At 41.7% G+C, this 21310-nt stretch overlaps 1 protein-coding gene across 1 annotated transcript in view; it reads right to left on the reverse strand.

Annotated features, from left to right (window-relative positions):
- Positions 1–21310, reverse strand: part of LOC117379826 (neurobeachin-like) — a 398145-nt gene that overhangs the window by 193424 nt on the left and 183411 nt on the right. Inside the window, 4 exon segments of the mRNA XM_055226208.1 lie at positions 952–1118; positions 6207–6315; positions 10001–10065; positions 18522–18583. Coding sequence (XP_055082183.1) covers positions 952–1118; positions 6207–6315; positions 10001–10065; positions 18522–18583 — 403 coding nt within the window.

Consider the following 21310-nt stretch of genomic DNA (forward strand, 5'->3'; position numbering starts at 1 on the left):
GAGAGACTGTGTCACGATCCACTCCGTTCCTGTCCTTGTTTTGTCTCCGGCCCTGTTCCTTCCCTCTCCCTCCTGCCAGAGCCGGAGCTGGGCTGAGCATCTTGCTCCTCCCGGGCGCACCTGCAGCTGATCAGCGCAATCACCACTACCTGCCGGGAATAAGAGGAGTCGGGACCAGACACTCAGTGCCAGATCGTCCGCGTGTTCACATCTGGTTCCCTGGACCCTCCCGGCTCCCACGCACCCGGCTCTGCTCCTACCTCGCCTCTCCACCCTGGTAAAGTCTTGTCTCCTCTTGTTCGTTGCACTCTACGCCACTGGACCCCGCTCCGTTACCTGCTCCTGGTTCTGTCACTGGTTGTCCTGTCTCCGTTCCTACACCCCACGTTCCCGGACCCCGGCTTGCTCTCGGATTCCCACTTTGGTGCTGTCCGCTCTGTCAGCTCCGCAGCACCATCCGCTTCGCCCCTGAACCCTGAACCCTGACCCGCACCCCGTCTCCTGTTCCCCACCTGAACTATTAACTTTGTTGAACTATTATTCACAACCTGTAAATAAACACTGTAACTCATTCCTGAGTCTCACATTGTTTGGTCCAATTAGCCTGCCATTACGACAGACTGTCCCATTTTTAAATCCATAAATCAATGACAGACTCGCTCAAAGTATTTCTGTCATCAAATTGCGTTCATTACAACTGCGAAGGCATGCAAGGTATCAGCTAGTTTAATTTTTTTTCTTCATGGTAGTTCCCTTGGATGTCAGTAGATGGAGCCCTACACCAGACTCTAGTATAGGCAGTGCCCAAGCTGGGAATTAATATTTGGTTGTATACATGATCATTAATTAAATTTTTAATGAAATTACAAAGAGAAGATACTCAAGAGCATGTTTAAAGGCCACAACAATGCAAAGAAAACATAATACAAGTTCTACAAAAGACTGTAGTACCTGTGTGCCGGCGTCACCCAGGCCCCCTGCTGGTTGGTGTGCGTGCTGATGATCTTCTGCCTGAGCTGGTCAGCTGTGACGTGGTTGCGTTGATGGGCGGCATTCAGAAGATGGTGGCGTAGCTTCTCCTCCTCTCTCCTCTCTGCAGCGTACTGGGAACAGCTGGACTGGTTTAGGAAAAAAAAAAAGTGTTTTAATACCGCTTATAGATAACATTCAGTTCAAGTTTAGTCTCTTCGCAATAAGCGTTCATGTGGAAACAACAAAACGGTCCACTCTGTGCAGAAACGTGTTTTAATATTTAATTGAATCAACTTGGAGTTTATCCATATTCTATTGTTTCCTCAGCCTAAATATGCAGCAACTTCAGGACTATCGTGCTGTCTCCCTGTCTAGAGCACAAAGCCTTCAGTACCCCCTTGTGATGTCATTAGGTGGCAATCAAACAACTAGCATAATAACAGCTCACCAGCCTTACTTTGTGGTTTGCAGAAGATAAAGCAGCTTTATAGTTGGATGTAGGCAGCACACAGCAGTTTCATTTTCAGTTTCATTGTTAGAGCTGCTTTTACGATATATCTTTAACATTAGCACATGAAAATGCCAGTACAACCCCTTTAAAGGTGCTTTATTTTTGTGTAAGGATCCCAGGAAACCATTTTTATACCTGCCTGCTAAACATATGACCTTGTTCTACCAATCGTACAACTTCTCCCTCCTTTCCCTATCCTTGCAGTGATATAGCAGTTTATAATGGCCTAAGCACTTAAGACCTCTGTGGCTCTACAAAGGCCTGTATTCTCCAAAGAGACATCCATCACTGGGTGGAACATCACAGCTTCATCCACCACACTCCAGTGCCTACACATATTAGCAGACAGTTCACATATATCCTCGCTGCCTCATCACGCGCGCCTTAAATCACTCCGCCTCCTGAGAGCGGGGCATTAGAGCGTGGACGAAATAGGTCCAGTACATTGTGTCAAGGTTAGCAGTGGTGTTAAATCAGACAGGCTCATTGTGGCACTGTCATACTGGTGAACCCACCATAAACAGTGTAAAAGAACAAGGGCGAGCGTGTCCCAGGGATGGATGTTTGTAACAGGATACGGCAAAGGGCTTTGGGCTGGAGGTCTTAATCTCAGGCCCAATGGGGACTGGGTCTATATTCTGTTAAAGATGTATTTTTGTGCTTTTAAAATTAGGGTATGGAGATGTTTTATTTCAAATTTCATAAACATGACCTCTCTGTGTCCCCGGATATGAGGTAAACAGGTTCAATTCAAATATAGTTTTACTGATAATTATGTTGATTTATTCTTAATTACAAAACACTGGACATGGACATGTTTGTTTTAATTCAGTGTTTTGGTCCAAGACAATTATCTAATCAGAAAGCAAAATAAGCCTCACATGAGTCTCTCATTGCCAGTTTCAGTGCTGAAATCCAGCTGGTTTAAACCTAAAAGGACTCTCTCTGATCTGAATGGTCACTAACTAAACTCCAGCACCTGCAGCCAATCATGAATCAGTGCTATTGCAGCCTCTTCAGCTCAGTGAGCGAATTCTAGAGGTTCTTACACATGAGGCCTATCCATATATATTTGAGGGGCGACATGTGTTGTATTTGATGTATGTCCTCTATCTGCAGGTTAAGGCTCTGGACACAGGGTCACATGGGACTGTGGTAGTAAAGCACAGACTACATACCCTGTAACAAAGTTATAATGCTATTATCAGTCTGCTGCATAGAATAATGTGTTGTTTACGTTAACTGGGCAGTTCAATGTAAACTACCATTGTGTCCAAGAGCAAGACACTATGACTTCATCAGAAATGAGGGGCGACAGAAGGAGCTGATCTGTCTCTTTTGACCTCTCAAAAAAGATTCATCCACCAAGCTTTTTCTTCATTACCGGTGCACACATATGCACTTGGGAAGTAAAACTAAAGTGAAAATTATAAAACATGTTAATACATTGTTTTGGGCGAATATAGCATTTTTAAAACAATAAAAGGGAACGTGGAGATATAAATATGTTATGTACTACAGTTAATAGGCCCATAGAAGTAAAATACCCCCTCTTTAATACCTCATAGAAATGTAATACCCCCTCTTCAAACATTCACGCTGCCAGTACCTTCTCCATACCTTCTCGCACTACAAACCAAGATGGATGCCGGGAACTAACTAGAAACCGAATCCACGGGAACGCAATCTGTCTGGGAATACTTTATGAACTGCCAGGCTAATTCATAAATCCAATATGCCTCCATCGCGTCTTCACTGTTCCAGGTGCTAAGAGTCATTTCTGCTGTGATCCACCCGCGGGACTCGCTCTAATGTCCCAATCTCATTTACTAACAGTAGCTGGAAGTTAATTTAATTTCCCAGCTTCAAATTTGAATTCTGTCAGAGATCATACTTGGGTTTATTTTTCATGACACCGGATAACTTAATCTGGACCTGTCAGACTGCGTTTACGGCGTCACGCTCAGAGGAGGAGGAGGACAGCAAATATCAAACCTTATTTATCACTTCAAACCCGAGTGGCGGTTTTGGGTTGACGTCTACTTAATTGTGAAAATGTCGTATCTGCTTTTCAATCTGAGAAAGGGGAAGTAGAAAGAGGAGAGGGGAGGAGGGGGGGGGGGGGGGGGTGGTAGGTTAGCCTTGGTCCTTGTTGCTATGACGATGTTTATATTAGCGGGTCAAGGATGTGACAGAGGGGTAGTACATGAGGCAGTGGTTTGATGGAGGCTGCGTTCTGGAGATAAGAATGTCAGGTGCATGCTGGGAGCAAGATGGATGAGAGGGCAGAGATGAGAGTAGCCAAAAACTGTACTCAAGTAAGAGTACTGTATAAAGTAATATTACTCAAGGAGAAGAATAATGTAGTGGTACAAGAAATTACTCAAGTTCGAGCAGAGTAGGGGCAAGGTATGACACGTAAAGGCTAAAAGATCTAATAGGTTAGTTTTGTTTTCTTCCATAGATGTTCATAAGCACACATACACTCCTACATGTTCACAATATAAGAATAAATGTAGTTCAAAAGGGCAGAAGAAAAGTGTATACCCTCCCACCTGTACCTCAGTTCCATTGTGTATTTTATACTTCCACAGTTTGTGAAGTTTAATTGTATTTGAAAGTCTGCTTTGAGCCAACCACAGCAGAATAAGATCAATCTCAGTCTGTCTTTCCTCATTCTGTACTTTGTATTTTTACAAATACTAATTTTACATACACTACCTTTAAGGAACCCCTCATCAATTCATACAATTCAATTCACAGACACTGAGGTCAAGGTGTCTTGCCCAAGGACACAATGACAGTACACACTGGTGGGAGCACGAGTGTGTAAAGGCACCTGGTCTGAACACATCTGATGAGCTTCTATATTTTTTTTCCATTTTATCTGTTATAAGTTTTATGCATGTTTCAGAACATGTATATTCTCTGTCAGTGTTGTTAAGTTCATTGTTCGTTAGTTTAAACGCATTTAAATATTTCATAAAATACTGATCAAATTATGTGTTTGGCTCATTACAGTAGATTCATTTTGTAAAGTTCTGTAAGCTAAAGGCAGAATGCTAAGACCAACTGGTGCTGGAGGGCAGGGACCAGAGAACAGAATATTCAGTTATTATGGATGTAAAATAAACTGAATGAAATTAAATCAAATATTTACAGATGCTGCAGCTCAAAATAAAACTGGCAAATAAAACTTAAATAATCATTGATCGAGAGTTCGAGAGATCGAGAACCCAAAAAAAACCCTCTTTCATTCTGATATGACAACAATGCAGTACTCCACACCAGTGTCTGTGTTTACTGTTCAGCTGAACTGTGCAGACACAGTAGAGCCGGGGGTTTTTTTATTATAGAGGGGTAGTGAACGCTTCGAGGAGTGGAGATAAACAGGGACAACACTTAAAAAATTGGATATACCAGCTTCATTACTGGCAGAAATCTCAAAAGAAAATACAGAAATGAAAATTAAATAAATCTCTATCTGAATCCTATTTTGTCTTTGCTAATTCACCAGTCGATGCAAATGACCTGAAGCCCACAGCGTACACATAAAGGGTCTATCTGGATCCCGCTCTGCTCTTTCTGTGCCGTAATGACTCCTTTGAAGGAATTATTAGCAGCTAATCCCCAGCAGGCCACACCGGGACACAAAGAACTGAGCTTTATGCTAATAGGATCTTAGCGTTCATTAGCACTTAGCCTGTTCTCTGGGCGCATGGTTGGATCCACAGCTAAAGTAGTGCTTCTACACAAGATTATCATGTAGACTGTTCATTTACATGTGGTTTAAAGAGCAAACAGCAGGGTTTTAGGTTCATTTAATCTGACTTGGTTTTGTGGATAGAACATGTGCTTAGTATTTACTGGAGTTTTACATCAGTTCAGTGTCAGTTTGTGAATAAAGTTGAAAGTTACAGAAAATGTCGTCTCTGTGTGTCATCAGCACACAAAACTCCATCCAAAATGTAGGGACAATGTAAACAACATGTTTCTCCTCACTGTTTAAACTTCTATTTAAGAAAGGTAATATAGGCGCTCTCATCTTATTTTTCTCTTAAATAGTACATATTGTGTACATGTAGAGCATTGACCCTTGTTTACAATATGGTTGCTAGGTAACAGTTATAGAATTACCTCTACATATATCTCATTTACTGCCTGTGTCTGACCAGGAAGCAACATTATAAACTTCACTAAAATTATCTAACTTTGCAAAAGTAGGCAAGAGTTTGAGCTTTTAAATTTTAAAGATTGATTTTTTGAAGCTTTTTATCATGTTATAACATTCTGTCATCATAAATGCATGAAGTAGTTTTAGCTGTCATCCATGTATGTATGAGTAATCTAGCGATCTCTTATGGTTAGCGGTAAGATTCTGTACAAGTCTCCGCCCACAAGCTTACGTCACCCAAGCGCCCACATGACAATTCTCCATAAATATACAAAAACGAGATAAAACTGTACATAGCAACTTGACAAACCTGATGTGACGTGCAGTAGTTTCATTAGTGGGATGCACGCTGAGTGTTTTGTGATAGCGCTCTGAAGGGGGAGTGACTTAGCATGGAGCGCAAAGGGAGGGGAGACTCAGAGGATCAAAAACAATAACAATAAAAGGAAACACGGCGATCTATGTTTGGAGTGTCATACCCTCTCATTAAATGTGAAATGTGAAGTGAAATGAGTAGGTTCCATGTTTACTGTAGGACCAGGCTCTCACTTCAAACTGGGCATGTTTGTGAGCATCTTCAGCTCTCTGTCTCTTCAGGATGAACTCTGCTTCATTGGCCACCTGCACGATGTGGTCCTTCATGGCGTGGCACAGCACCCTGGGGAGACAGGAGCTGGTTCAGACACTACACTATGCACAGGGAGAACATGCAATCAGGACAGGACAGATTCATTACAGACAGATCCTTGTTTTACATTTTGTTCATTGGCAAAAACGAATGCCAAAACTGTTTAAAAACATCAAAGTAAATAAGGGTTGAAAAAGGCTTATTATAGAAATGTATCTGCCCAGATAAACGGGAAGAAAATTGATCGGCTCTTTCGTATGTAATACTTTAAAGGGGATGTACAGTGTTCTGACCCATTCTGCTTTTACTGATAACAGTCACCATGTTGTTTATGTTATGCGCCTTAAAAACATACCTGCAGTTGTGTTTTGTTTCATTCACACATGTTTGAGTAACCCTTTATTATTAGTCTGTCTACATCTCCAAAGCTCAAAGTGCTCTGTTCCACCTTGTGATGTCATGAAGTAGTAGTTTTGAAATTAACAGCTCCTTTTACCTTTAGTTCAGTAGAGATTGGAAATTCCAGGGCTGAAATCATCCAAATGATTCTAGTGAAGGTGTATGGAGTTTAAAAACACAGTGGAGCACTTCCTGTATTACCACATGACATCACAAGGTGGAAGGTGGAGTGTTTTCAGTTTGAGAGAAAAACTCAGCCTAAAGATGCAGGATTTATTTGTTAAACATGTGTGAATGAAACGCAATTCCAGGGACGTTTGTGATGAGGAAAAAGCATTAGAACATAGAAATAAGAAAATAGTGTGATATGGGACCTATAAAAATTGTAAATTATTAATAAATGTATAATTTTTAACAAGACACCAAATCAAAGCCAGTGAAAAACATCAAGACCTTCATTTTATTTTGATCCTACAGTGTAACTGCTAGAAAAATCAATAGAGCAGAATTGAACAGTGGTCATGACAACAAAAGCCTTTTGTGTGCCTCCCCCTGGACAGCCCCTGTGTCCAGAGCCACCAGAGCATCACTAAACCTGACCGTAGCATCACCCGACCACCCGAGCGTGTCCACCGCTGTCCTAATGAACCCCGAGTGCCGCCAAGCCTGACCAATCAGCTGGCAGATCCACCCCGCTGCCCCCACAAGCCCCACCCACTCTCACAAGGTTGCTATGTCTTTAATGAATGTAATAAACAGCCAAGCTATATTACATGTTATTATATGGACCATTAGTCTAGCATTGTTTTAATTAAAGACAGTTATTAAAGTGAATAATCATTTCATTAAAACTCAGTTAGCATCATTAGATTCAAGATTTGACAAAAAGTATTTTGTCTATCTTTTATTTAATTTTATTTTTTGTGAAGTTTATAATTTAACTTCCTGATTTTATGTGGGCATCAGACATAGCAGACGCAGTGCAATGCTCATGCTATCGTCTGTCTCTTTTTGCACACACCAGTGCCAGTCCTCTATGTGTTTCCCAATAGCCATTAGCATTAGCCGGCTAATTATGAATAATCCAGAGCGTGTCAGCTGTTACCGACCCATCTACCATATTTACATGAAATGAAAGGGTCATTTAAAGTCATGTACAGCGTGTAAACCTTTTGAGTTTTATTTTAGATCATAAAGAGCGTCAGTTTCAGTTGAGACGGCTGCACTTGGGTGGATCTGGTGAACATCTAGTGCCTCTAAACCTTGTCTTTTACATGTGACTGTGAGGAGAGCAGATACAGGATGTGACTGTGAGGAGAGCAGATACAGGACACAAACATCAAGAAATAAACATTTATATAGTTAAATATAAGGACATCACCATTCTTCTGTCTGTGAGTGAGCGTTTGAGGTGTAGCAACAGCCAGTGAGATATGACATCATGCTTGTATATATAAATGGACATAGCTTACATTGAAAAACTGTCCCCTCTCTCTCTGTAACTGCTGCTGTCAGGCTCGTCATTTCTGTCTTAAATTTTTGTATTAACTTGCTCTACATGATCCTGCTAAATCAGCATTGCAGGTGGGAAGTTGCATTACTTTCCAGATTAGCTCTTTGGTTGCTATGATACTCCAATTCAAAATATAGAATTCTGCTCCAAATTAGTCCCTATAACCACTAGCCTCAATGAGCTTCATTTGGAGCTTCTTTATGCGGTCTATGGATATGACATACCTAGAGGTAATTCCATAACTGTTACTTACCAATCCTAATGTTAACGAGGGACAAAATTTATTTCACTTAACTAACCCCATGGAAGCTAATTACAGGTCAAATCTGTGGAGAGGCTCACAACAAAAATGCATATTTTTCAAGATGATTTTTTGTAAAACTTTCACCTTGAGCTCCATTATATTTTTCAGTGTAAAACTATGTGTTTTATTTTTTGTACTAATATTGTGCAGTTACAAAACATACAAAGGTATTCCTATGATCTTTGGAAACTAACTGTAGTCTGAATACTACCAAATGAAAACAATATTCTGAATAAATGTGTTTGCTACATGTATTTAGCTACTTCACAACACTGACCATGTTACAGTCAACTGATGGTCCGTAAAGCCCAGATTTCAGCGTACAAAGAGACACTGGGTGTGTCCAGTTTGGGGCGTGCTCCTCCTCAGCACCTTGGACAGCACCACACAGATCAGACGCTTTGTGCTCCAGAGCCAGCAGGGGGCAGAGCTTAGCTCAGGCCACAGTCTGGACCAGAGTCTGGGCCATAGGCCATATTACCCATCACTGTACACTCTACCCATCTGTACACAAGTAGGTTGGCCATTGCTATCTGTCAGAAGAAAGCAACGCTGTATAAATGTATTTATAAAATGTATTTCTATATGTATTTATAAGTGCATTTATAAATGTATTTATGGGACTACAATGACAGACTGACTAGGTATTTCACTTGTTAGTTTAACTTGTAAGATCTCATGATTGTCTCAATTTAAAAACTGGCCGATCTAGAACTGAAATGGGGAAAAAAGCTTTTGGTTATTTTGTTTACCAAAAATTTTATGCATTTGTAAAATGCATAAAATTTGTAGGACATGTAAAACTGGATAGACTGGTGCCACTGCAGCACTAATAATCTGGTGATAAACATTTATAATCACACCTGCTTCTGTTTTTAATGTTTTAAATTGATTTGGCTTGGTTTTGTTTGTACTGTTCTGTATTTTAACAGGGCACTCACAAAACAGAGTGTGGTACAAATAAAGATACATGTAAAACAAAATAAAATAAAATAAAATAATAATAATAATAATAATAATAATAATAATAATAATAATAATAATAGGTGAGAGCATAATGCAGTTTTCAGGTATGTGTGACCCCTGGAGACCTCAATTGACCCCCGGTGTGCTCTGAGGAGTGCTGTCCCTGAAGGTTGGCTGTAGAGGCCTTTGAGGCCTTCGAGGTCTTGGAGAGTGCGGCTCAGGCCCACAGACGAGCCCCTCGGTGGATTATACAATTTTTACTTCAGTATATGAGCCAATATGAGCTGAAGTCACTTTCACACTATACTTTTCAGTCGATTCAAAAAAATGCTGGTCCATTGTTTATAAAGTTTATTGAGACTAAACAGTATCAAAATGGCACATTCAATTCTACCATCCAGGAGCCCAAATGTGAGGATGATTCAAAGTAAATTAATATCACCCTTAAATAATATTTATATAACACATTTGAATGTCAGCGCATGCTTAGTACTGAAGTGTAGCCCACATACAGGTGACTGAAGCTCTCATACCTTCCTTCACTGATTAGCTCGACAAACGCCAGGCCAGCATTCGTCTGGATGGTATTCTGCCACTCCTGAAACGGAACAAATAAAACGTATGAATTCATTCAAAATATGTTTATAGATATGCCATTATTGGACCAACTGCACCATTCCTCACAAGTAAAAAGTAAAACTGCCCCATACCTCTGCAGTGTACACGCGATGCCAAGCAGCTAGCCCCCTTTGGCCGTGCAGCTAAGCACATTGTGAATGAATTATTACACTCAACGGAAACTCTCAACACAATTTGCATATATTATTTCAAAGTAACCAAAACAAAAGCTCCAGAATGTTGCTTTAATCACATCCTTAAACTGCTATTACACATGCCTGGTCAGGATTTGAATTTCTGTAACCACTCAAAAGCTCCCAGTGTCTTTCTACGGCACATGTGCAAAAAACCCAGGCCAACACCGCACTTTGATCCACAGGACATGGAGATCTATGGATTACACTGAGGCTCAGATTAAGTTCCCTCCGAACGACATATTTCAACTATCATTTAGACTCCTCATGATAGTGGGTAACTCGACCCGTTTAGTGCGCCTGTCCTTCAAGAAAACGCTGTATAAAAAGTGCGTATGCGTAAACACACAGAGGACGTGTATTTGTGGTTTGTAACTATATCCTGGCTCTTAAATACTGCAGTTTCCTGTAGAGTCCATCCACTGATAGATGAGGGAGGGGTAAGTGAGGGGAAGCGAGGGGGGAGGGGAGGGCGAGGAGGGACGTAGGGAGAGAGGGGGAGGGCGGGATGGCAGAGTGAGGGAGGGAGGGGTTGCCAGGTTTCTTCGTCTCACATCGCTTTCTGGAAGTCATTAAAAAGCAGTTGGAGAAAGAGAGAGAGGGAGCAGGGGACTGTGGGAAATGTGTCTTAGGATGTACAGTATGAGCAGAGCAAAGGGGCCCAAGCACGACAGAATACTAGAGTTTGTTTATGAACGGTGGACAGTAATCTGTTTCAGTCAATACAGTTTGGTTGTCATAGTCTGTATGGAGTTTGCATGTTTTCTCTGTGTCTGGGTGGGTTTCTTCCAGTTTCCGCCATCAACCCAAAACATGCACAATGGGTAAAATCCTCCAACTCAAGACTCTAGATGAATCCCAGGGTGCAGTACTGCAGTGTGCTGTCCCAGCAGTATTGAAGGATGGGTCAAATGCAAAGGAAATATTTCCTTCTGAGGACAATAATGTGTATCTTAACCTAATTTAGTTTTGTTTACATGTTACGTTTTGTTTTTTTTGTAAAGTAATGGGAAAGTTCTTAAACTGAGCAAGGCAGTGTTTAAAGAGTGCAAGAGAGAGTTTTTAAAGGGTGCAAACGAGTGGATGAGAGAGTTGCAGATTGGGTGATTATTTATGTTTTGATTTGTGTGATTTTAATGTCTTTCTTATTCTGTAAAGCACTTTGAATTACCTTGTGTACGAATTGTGCTATACAAATAAACTTGCCTTGCCTTGCCTTACAACATGGGCAGGTCACATGGTAACCAGCCCAGGTCACATGGTAACCAGCCCTGCATTTAAACACAATACTTTTGTACGTGGTATTCTACCATAGGGGTTATTATACTGTTTGTGTGAATGGTCATGTATGTTAGCTTTCTCTCTTTCTAAACACAGAAGTGTCCTCTGGTGAAGTATACATTTTACTTGTGTAGTATCAGTGACATCCACCCACAGCTCTTTGTCCTCCATGTTTTTCAGTCCCCTGTGAGGTTTTTTTTTTTTTTTTTTTTTTTTTGCTTTCTTGTTTCCTTGTAAGAAGCCATATTAGCTTTGATACAGACCATATGTGTCTCTGATTGGCCACCCATCAATCACACCCATAAGAACTTCACCAGTGACCAGACTCACATCTTCATAAAGTATTGAAGTGTGTGCATATTTATTACTAAAACACTGAAGGGAGGAGCTAGCTGCACTGAAGGTAACACACCTGTTTGTTTACAGTTTCTGTTTGTTGGCTAGATCTACAACGCTAAGTGTGAACTGTGCCTGAATCATACTTAGCATAATCATTCAAGCCCCTAATGGGTACTCTCACACCTATTAGCGGTTAGTGGTTTTGAGATGAAGATGGACAGCAGACTGGGGTTCTCTTATGGAGTTGCTGTTAAGTTTCTCCAATATTATTTTTCTTTTAATATAACAGAAGAATAAAAACTGCACACTGAATTTACTGAAAAATGTCTGAACTTTTCATTCCAGATCTATGATAATATTTTGACAGTCACAAGATTTTCACTTCAAATCATCAGCTCACATACATGCCATATTAAACTGGTATTACTATATAAACCTTCTGCTTCTGTTAGCTCTCATGTCTATATAACTGTTGTTTGTGTGTTAGCGCTCGTGTCTCTTCAGATGTTGTCAGGACTTAGAGCTTGCGCTCCACGTGGGCCTTGTTCTACTGGCATATGTGACGGTGACATTATTATGTATGGGAGTGTGTTTTTGTGTCTCTTGACCTCAGAGTGCAATACTCAGGCAGAGATAGTCCTGACAAACTGTGTAGCATCTGCTCTCAAAATGCCTGCCAGCCTCCCCCCTCTCCCCCCTCCTGGTACACTGCAAAAATATATCCCTAACCCCAATGCCACTGATGGGAAGAGTACTTTGAGAATGTATTCAGTTACTTCCCAACACAATCTATCAGTTATATGAGGTACAGTATAAACATAAAAAAAACAAAACATTATGGAGCTGTGTCCATAGAAATGTGCTGTACTCATTTAATTTAAATACATAGTGTAGCTGAAAATTTTTATGGTTTTGGTTTCCCATGGTTACCACTTCTCCATGTGCAAAGGTGGGTAAATGAAGAGAAGCCAAAAAGTGTACTAAAGTAAGAGTAATGTTACTTCCGAATATTATTACTATTACTATTATTATTATTCAAGTAAGAGTAAAAAAGTACTTGGGAAAAGTAGGCCTACTACTCAAGTAAGAGTAACTTACAGAGTAACTATTCTGATTTATATGTTGAAGTTACTAAACATGAAATAATGCACAAAATGTGGTATTTTCAAACCGACACAAAAATGAACCAAATTAAATTATACCTGAAGGAGCTCTAGGAAACACAATTTTTCAAATAATTTTAAGTCACTTACTCACAGTGAACCACAAGCTTTACTCAAGTAATAGTACTGTTACTTCAATACAAATATTACTCAAGTAGGAGTAAAAACTGTGTCTGAATAAATGTATCTGTGTAAATGTACATGAGTTCTACCCAAATCAGTTCTTGTGAGGTTGAATCTTGAAAGGTTGAAACCTGCTGAATAATCTGCCTAGTGACTGAAAAGCTTAAACAGCTCAATCAAGTGTAATAACTCATGTATACTATATAGTCTTTCTTTTTGCAGTGCATTGGCCTACCCCCTCCTGGTACAGTGTCTGGCCTGAGTAAGCTGTTCTGAATTTGGACAGCTCCCCTCTGGAGAAGGCCTCACATGACTAAGATAAATACGGCAGGTGCAGTTTAGGGCAGGAGCAACAGCAGGAGCAACGGCAAGAGCAACGGTGCAGTAATGGCAGAAGCCTTGGCAGGAGGTTTGGCAGGGGCAGAAATTGTCATCTGAGAAGGATGTGTGCTGACAGCTGAGGGCACTTCACCGGAGGAGCACTTCACAGGTCTCAGGAGACGTTATGGTTCAAAAACAGAAAGTAAAGGCATTTGAGGTGAATTAGCTTTGACATAAAAACAGACCACACTACAAGCACCAAATATAGTTCTTTAAAGGGGGACTAGACATCTAAACTCCGCCCACAACCATTTTTCAAATAGAGCTGCTAAACTGGGCAGGACTAAAGGGACGAGTGAGGGGATATGAGGGGCAGGGCCTGGAGGACTAAAGGGGAGAGTGAGGGAGGAGGAGGGAGCGGGACCTGGAGGACTAAAGGTGAGGGTAAGGGAGGAGGAGGGATGGGGACTGGGGGACTAAAGGTGAGAATGAGATTAGAAGAGGGGCGGGGTCAGCTCCCACTGGACACCACAGTTTTCTTTCAGCAGACTTGTTTGTTTTATTAAGTTGTTTTAGATGAATATGGGATTTAAAATGTGCAAATTATAACATAATGATCCACGGGTGTCAAGAGATTTAAACTATAGAGCACATACAAGCACAATAAGGCTGAATGTAATAACTCTGTCAAGGATTGTTTTAAATGCTTATTTTCACTGCTGATCTCACAGTACTAAACTTGCAGATGGAAACACTTTGAGCTATTGTGGAAGATGTCTGTTTTTTTCTCTTACTGGATTTAATCAGTTAAAGTTTGAGTCCAAACACTCTTTCTTAAGACAGTATACTGTGATTTTCAATATTAAATGGTAGTACTTTCTTTTATATTTCCATGTGGCCTTATGTCTGTATAATCCCTTAGTGGTTCAGGTAGGTTCCATAGTGGTGCATGGGCATATACTAGTCTATACACTTATATCTTTGTTCTGATACAGCTCAAGATCATTCTAAAGCTATTCAGGAAAAGTTCACCTTTTTAGTATCGATACCTGCTCAAATGAGTACCTAGTTTTGATACTATATTTAATATCAATTAATATCTGACTTTTGATTCTTTTGACAGCCCTATATCAGACCTGCGTATACGTGGGAACCTTCTCCACATAACAACACATGGGTCGTATCCAAATGGCTTTGTGTTAGTGACACAAAGGAGCTGGAGGCTAAGCTATCACTCTTCATCCATTTGAAGAAAAGCACCGCGTTTTAAGACTCCCCAAACCCCCATGCTATGTTTTACCTGTGTCACGATGCCTGTTTTGCCTGTCCTCCTGTGTCCTCTCCCCCTCCCCTACCTGTCTGCCTGGAGCTGGGAGGAGTCCCTGACTCCTCCTGCACGCACCTGGAGCGCATCACCGCAATCACCGTCACCTGCTGCCGAGTATTTGAGGGCTCGGCAGAATACACTCGGAGCCAGATTGTCCGCGTGTAAACGTGAATGCTCCAGTTTAAGTCTTTGTATTTTTTTACCTGCTTGCTTGCCTCTGACCGGATTTTTGCCACTCCTCAGATGCCTGTTCTCCCGCTCGTTCCTGTTCCCGCCTCTGCGCCCCAGCTCCGGTAAAGTTCACCCTTTGTCTTCGCCTCCTGTCCTGTCTGGGTTCCCGGCTCGTCTCCCGTCCTCCGCCTTGGCTCTCACCTGTTGGATTATTCCTGCTCGGTCTCTCCTGGTCCTGTTCCTGGTCCCGTCTTGTCCCGGTTCTGGTTATCTCCGCTCCCGCTCCGGTTCTGGTCTGTCCTACCTTGTCCCGTCCTGCGCCTGCCCGCTCTGCCTCCGGCACCTTGCCCCCAGTTGTGACTATTACTATTGACTTTGAATCCGACACCTTGTAAATAAAACACTGTAAATCTGTCCCGAGATCTGCATCCTTTGGTCCGCACCTACACCCACCGTTACGACAACCTGCTAGCGTGGCTAACTGCTCCCTACCTCCACCCACTCCTCCTCCTCCTGCAACCCACCCGGGATCCAGACATTTGTGGGCTTTCAGTTGGAGCTGTCAGGAAGAAGAGAGCGCTGCTTTTCATCTCCCGTTGAACACATCTGTGAATTCTGGAGAGTGTTTAAGCTCGTAGAAAAAGCAGAGGAGCCGAGCCTCTCGGTCACTTACAGGGACACGGATATGGGCCCTGACTGCAGAAGAAAAACGGTAAAACCATCTCAGTGATTCGTTTGGGAAAATAAGATTAGGTGCATTAATCTATTCAGAGACAGGATGCAGAATGTAAAAGGTTAAAGGTCAGGGGGGTACTGCTCTGATGAACTCAGACACAACATAGGTGACTGTAAGATGCTGTCAATGCAATCAAACACACAACTATATATATATATATATATATATATATATATATATACACACTGGTTGTTGAGAAAAACATAATTTTTAATTTTGGGACACAGGAAGAAGGTGAATACCTGCATTTCCGTAGACTATAGAATGGAACTCACAGTTACTGTTACCAAGGAATAGACTCGATACTCGATACTGATTCCAATACCACAATCATAATAAACCTTCTTTCTTTAGACAAAAAAAGTGGTTTTCAGCATTAAATGGCAGTTATATTCCCATGTGGCCTTATTTCTGTGTAATCCCTCAGTGGTCCAGATAGGTTCCATAGTGGTCCATGGACATATACTAGTCAATGTGGGCTTGTCTATACTTGTTCTGATACAGCTCAAGATCATTCTAAAGCTATTCAAGAAAGGTTCATTACCGTTTTGTCAATGGGATTTTCTTTTGTATTCATACCTGTGAAAAATGAGTATCTAGTTTCAATACTAGCTTTAGTAGCAATTAGTATCTAATTTCACAACCCACTGAGAATAAACTCAATTTTTCAGTTTTATCCAGCTTAACCCCACGTTAGCGGTTAGCTTAGCTTCATTGTCTAATCTACAATGTCTTTTCTTGAGCCGACTCTGTAAACATAACAGTGGCTCATCTGAGTGAACAAATCCTTCACTCCTTCTGGTCTTCTGGTCCATATCTGCTTCTGCCTGGTTTTCATGCCCTAATCCTCCATCATATCAGCCTAACTTTGTCAACAGAGTCTACAGTATCCACCAAGTCCCTGAACGGCACTATACCGCTCTCTTCTGCAGTAAATCAGGCAAGAACAACTAAAACCACTCCTTCAAACCCACCATAACTCATACTCAGTGGACCTATTTATGTGTATTTTTGAAGATAGCTTGAATAATATGTCTGTTCTGCAGACAGGGCCCTTGGTAATGCGTTCCGTATGGGCTGTGTATCTGGGAGTGATGGGCCCACAGCAGCTATGTTAAATATCTGCTCCTCTAACTGCTACATCGGGGTCTGACCCTCACCAAAGCAGAGGTCAGAGAGCCTGTGATTAGTCAACAACCAGACAGGAAGTGCAAGACAGGTCCAACCAGCAGGGGGCGGGAGAGGCGGTGGGGTGGAAATGGTAGTGTCTTTGTTCTGTACTTTGAAGATAAAATGTTGGTAATCTGGAGTTATCAGATTATGGATATCAGTTCCATCTGATCTGAGTAATCTGATTTCTGAGGGTTCACACCTATGCAGGTTTGGACAAGCACAATAATGTAAAAAGGATAACCTAAAGAGGCAAAGAGAGAAATGAAACAGAGCGTGTTAAATTTTGAAAGAGATATTTTAAAAATCATTGTACTTGTTGTTGAAATCCAACTGTTAAAAATCCACTGATTCACCTACACGTGTCCCCAGGTGTTTGTGATGATCAGAGTACTGGTGTTATCTGATTATTCTAGTTATAAATATTGTGTCTAGTGTTTGAGTCTTTCTAATGAGATGTCTCTGAAGCTCCAGAGGTCACCACAGAGAAGCGTCTGTTTAGCGAGCAGTGATCTGTGAGGACATTAAAGATGGGTATCACTGTAAACCACAGACTGCGCTCGGCTCCAGTCCAATAAAGCTCATCAAGGCTAGGAGTTACAGGGGCCAATTTGGTGCTGAGTTCCATATTAGGAATTCTGACTGCGAGTATCAGCAACCAAAGAGCCAATCCAGAGCAAGGCTGTTGAAGGTAACATCCCTTACTGTCCGCACAGCTGGTTTAGCAGGGAGTGGGCACTTAGCAAAGCTGTCAATCAAACCGGTTGCTAACACCAGCAGGAGCAATCTTAGAGAAACAAAGTGCCTGATTTGTCTGTTACTAATGTTCATATCTTGATTTACAGACACAATAGCAAAATTAAAAGCCCAGGATCATGTAGAGTGGGTTAATACGAACATTAACCCAAAATGACGAGTCTGACAGCAGCACTTACAGAAAGAGAAGCCATGCCAAGACATGTTTCACAGTTGTTCTTTAAAGCTGCAGTATGTAACTTTTTTGGTGATGGGGCCCCCACCACACAGACGTTTTTGCCTTGTCTGAAATGTTCCATAAACTTTGTATCTTAGGTTTATTCAATTACAGGTGTCTTTGTAGTTAAACCATATGTGAAGTTGTGCTGTGAGCAGACTAGGCTCTTCACAGATCTGACCTGTAACTGATAATGCTTCCTACTTGTTACCATGGAGATAGATAAGTTAAATGTTCATTGTACCACTGTGGAAGATTCTAGCAAAGCAACAACATCTGAAAAACAAGACGTTTAAAGAAATTTTAAATATGAAAATAGAACTGTCCGAGGACAGGGCTGAAAGGATCTTTAGATACACATGTAGACATAATTTGTTGAACTTTTACTAAAAACTAGCCGCACTAGAACTGAACTAGAACTAGAACGCACTAGAACTTCTAAAAATGGAATACATTTCAAGGACATGTAAAACTAGATAGACTGGTGCCACTAATGCACTTTAATAATCTGGTGATAAACATTTATATTCACACCTGCTCTGTTTTTAATGTTTTAAAATGACCTATGCAGGTATTTGGCTTATTTTTGTGTTCTATATTTTGACAGGGCGCTGTTAAGGAGGAGGAGCCAAACTCACCTGAGAACATAAGAGCATAACCAGTTCCACCACCGACGTGCTGGACTTCATACACACCAGACCTGCAACACACAAGCAAACACACAAGTCCAACAGGATAGCTCTCTGTCACTAAAGGTGCAGTACCCAAATGTTCTCTGGACACTTTTAGTTTTTACTTTCTTAAAATGTGTTAACAGTCTAGTGCAAGGGTCACCAACATGGTGCCCGCGGGTCACCCCCAAAACCTAATGGAGTCGCCCACAGGCCGGTTCTAAAAATAGTAATCACCGTTGCATTTATATATAGAATATGTTCATTACACATGAAGTTTAGGTAAGTTATAGTGAACTACTCAGTTCAAAGGTTAATATAGTGTGCGTGACAAAACCAGTGCTCAGCTCGCGAGCACTGTGAAGATGCGTACTGAATACAGTTTCCACATACCCCAAAAACATGGCAGAAAAAAAAAAAAGATCACTTTCACAAAAAATTTTACGACTGTAAAAGAAACCTGCATGTGTCTCATCTGCAGGGCGACTGTGGCAACGGCAAAGCCTTTTGCTCAGGCAGAAAAAGCCTGAGCTAAATAAATTTTTATTGTTTTGGATAAACAAGTCTTTTTTCACAAGACCGACGAAAAGCAACCAAGATTTATTTAAAAATATGTAAATAGATTTTTCTTTAACATTACATAATTGATAACTTTTTGATAACATGGTGCACTTTTTGATAACATGGTGCAACATAGTTCATGTTTTGTTAAAAAGGTTTGTCAGTGGCTCGTGAATATGGGACACTTTTCCTATGAGATGTAGTGATGTAAGTGATCATCTGAAAATTTAACAATTATAAAGATTAAAAAAGTTAAAGTGCTGAATATTGACATCTGTTTCCCACCTTGCTCATTGTTGATAATTGTGAGAAATAATTAACATGATCAGTGTCTCCATCCATCCATTTTCTTCCGCTTATCCGGGGCCGGGTCGCGGTGGCAGCAGTCTAAGCAGGGACTCCCAAACTTCCCTCACCCCAGACACGTCCTCCAGCTCCTCCGGTGGGATCCCAAGGTGTTCCTAGGCCAGCCGAGAGACATAGTCCCTCCAGCGTGTCCTGGGTCTTCCCCGGGGCCTCCTCCCGGTGGGACATGCCCAGAACACCTCCCTAGGGGAGGCATCCTGAGCAGATGCCCGAGCCACCTCAGCTGGCTCCTCTCAATGTGTAAGAGCAGCGGCTCTACTCCGAGCTCCTCCCGTGTGACTGAGCTCCTCACCCTATCCCTAAGGGTGCGCCCAGCCACTCTGCGGAGGAAACCCATTTTGGCCGCTTGTATCTGCGATCTTGTCCTTTCGGTCATTACCCAGAGCTCATGACCATAGGTGAGGGTAGGAACGTAGATTGACCGGTAAATCAAGAGCTTCGCCTTCCGGCTCAGCTCCTTCTTCACCACAACGGACCAATACAGCGACCGCATCACTGCAGACGCTGCACCGATCTGCCTGTCAATCTCACGCTCCATCCTTCCCTTACTCGTGAACAAGACCCCGAGATACTTGAACTCCTCCACTTGGTGCAGAGACTCACCACCCACCTGGAGAGGGCAAACCACCTTTTTCCGGTCGAGAACCATGGCCTCGGATTTAGAGGAGCTGATTCTCATCCCAGCCACTTCACACTCGGCTGCAAACCGCCCCAGTGCCTGCTGCAGATCCTGGCTCGATGAAGCTGTAACCCGCATATTTTTCTGCTCCCGGTTCGTCTCTGCCTTGGGTTTTGCCCCAAGACTAAGTCGCAAATATCACGAGACTTCGTACATGTACTGCGAGATTTGGTGCGCACTGTCTCTTTAAATATGGCGCTGCGACACGGCTCGCGAGTGTTGTGGGTCTCGGGAGTGGTTGAGCTGCTGCAGGTAGGCATTTAGCCCTTTAAAACTCACTGATCTCGGCTTAAAACGATCTCTAAGTAACTGTTATGCTGCCAACCTTTCTAGATGCCTCTTGCTGCGTGACGGTGCACTGTGAGTGACTGCATTAAGTGGAACTGGTGAGTGCTGACTTGTTATTGGTTTGGAGCTACCATGTTAATGCTAGCACTCCTTTGTATTAAGATAAGGACCCGTCAGCTGGTGCTGGCGCTAGCTGCACTTGGTCCTATGAAGATAAAGACAATTATTTCTTAAAATGATATATTTATTCTGTACTGTTTGAAATGCATTAATATATATATATATATATATATATATATATATATATTGCACAGAATTATATATATATTGCACAGAATTATTGACACTTCCTACATAATGTTAGCACTGAAACAATTGAGTAATGTTTACTATTTAAAGCTTGATGCACTTTGAATTATTGTGCTAATGATATGACCTTTATACAAAGAGTACTCTGTGACGAAACAAATATTTATACATGTACATGGATTTGAATTATGATCATTATGATGATTTATTGTGACATTGTTGCACTGTCAGTTACTTTTTGTAACTTAGCTGTGATACATGGTTTATGATATTACTTATTGCTGGTCCTGTTTTGTACAGGCCAGGTTCCAGGGTTCCAGAACTGGATGGCGAGCTAGAAGGCCTCAAGCCTGGACAAATATTGAGTGCGCCCATCCGCCAGTGCGGTAGGAGGCGCTGAAGCCGCTCCCCACACACACACTTGCACGCACACCAACAATCTCTGCTGGTGATAGTGTTCTGGACTTGGCAAGTATTGCACAGACCGACAACTGGTTCACCGATCCTCCAAATCTGAACTCTTTTTGCGCCAATGTGGATTTATGGACCCTTT

The sequence above is a fragment of the Periophthalmus magnuspinnatus genome, chromosome 13, assembly GCF_009829125.3.
Source record: "Periophthalmus magnuspinnatus isolate fPerMag1 chromosome 13, fPerMag1.2.pri, whole genome shotgun sequence".
In the NCBI taxonomy this organism is placed as follows: domain Eukaryota; kingdom Metazoa; phylum Chordata; class Actinopteri; order Gobiiformes; family Gobiidae; genus Periophthalmus; species Periophthalmus magnuspinnatus.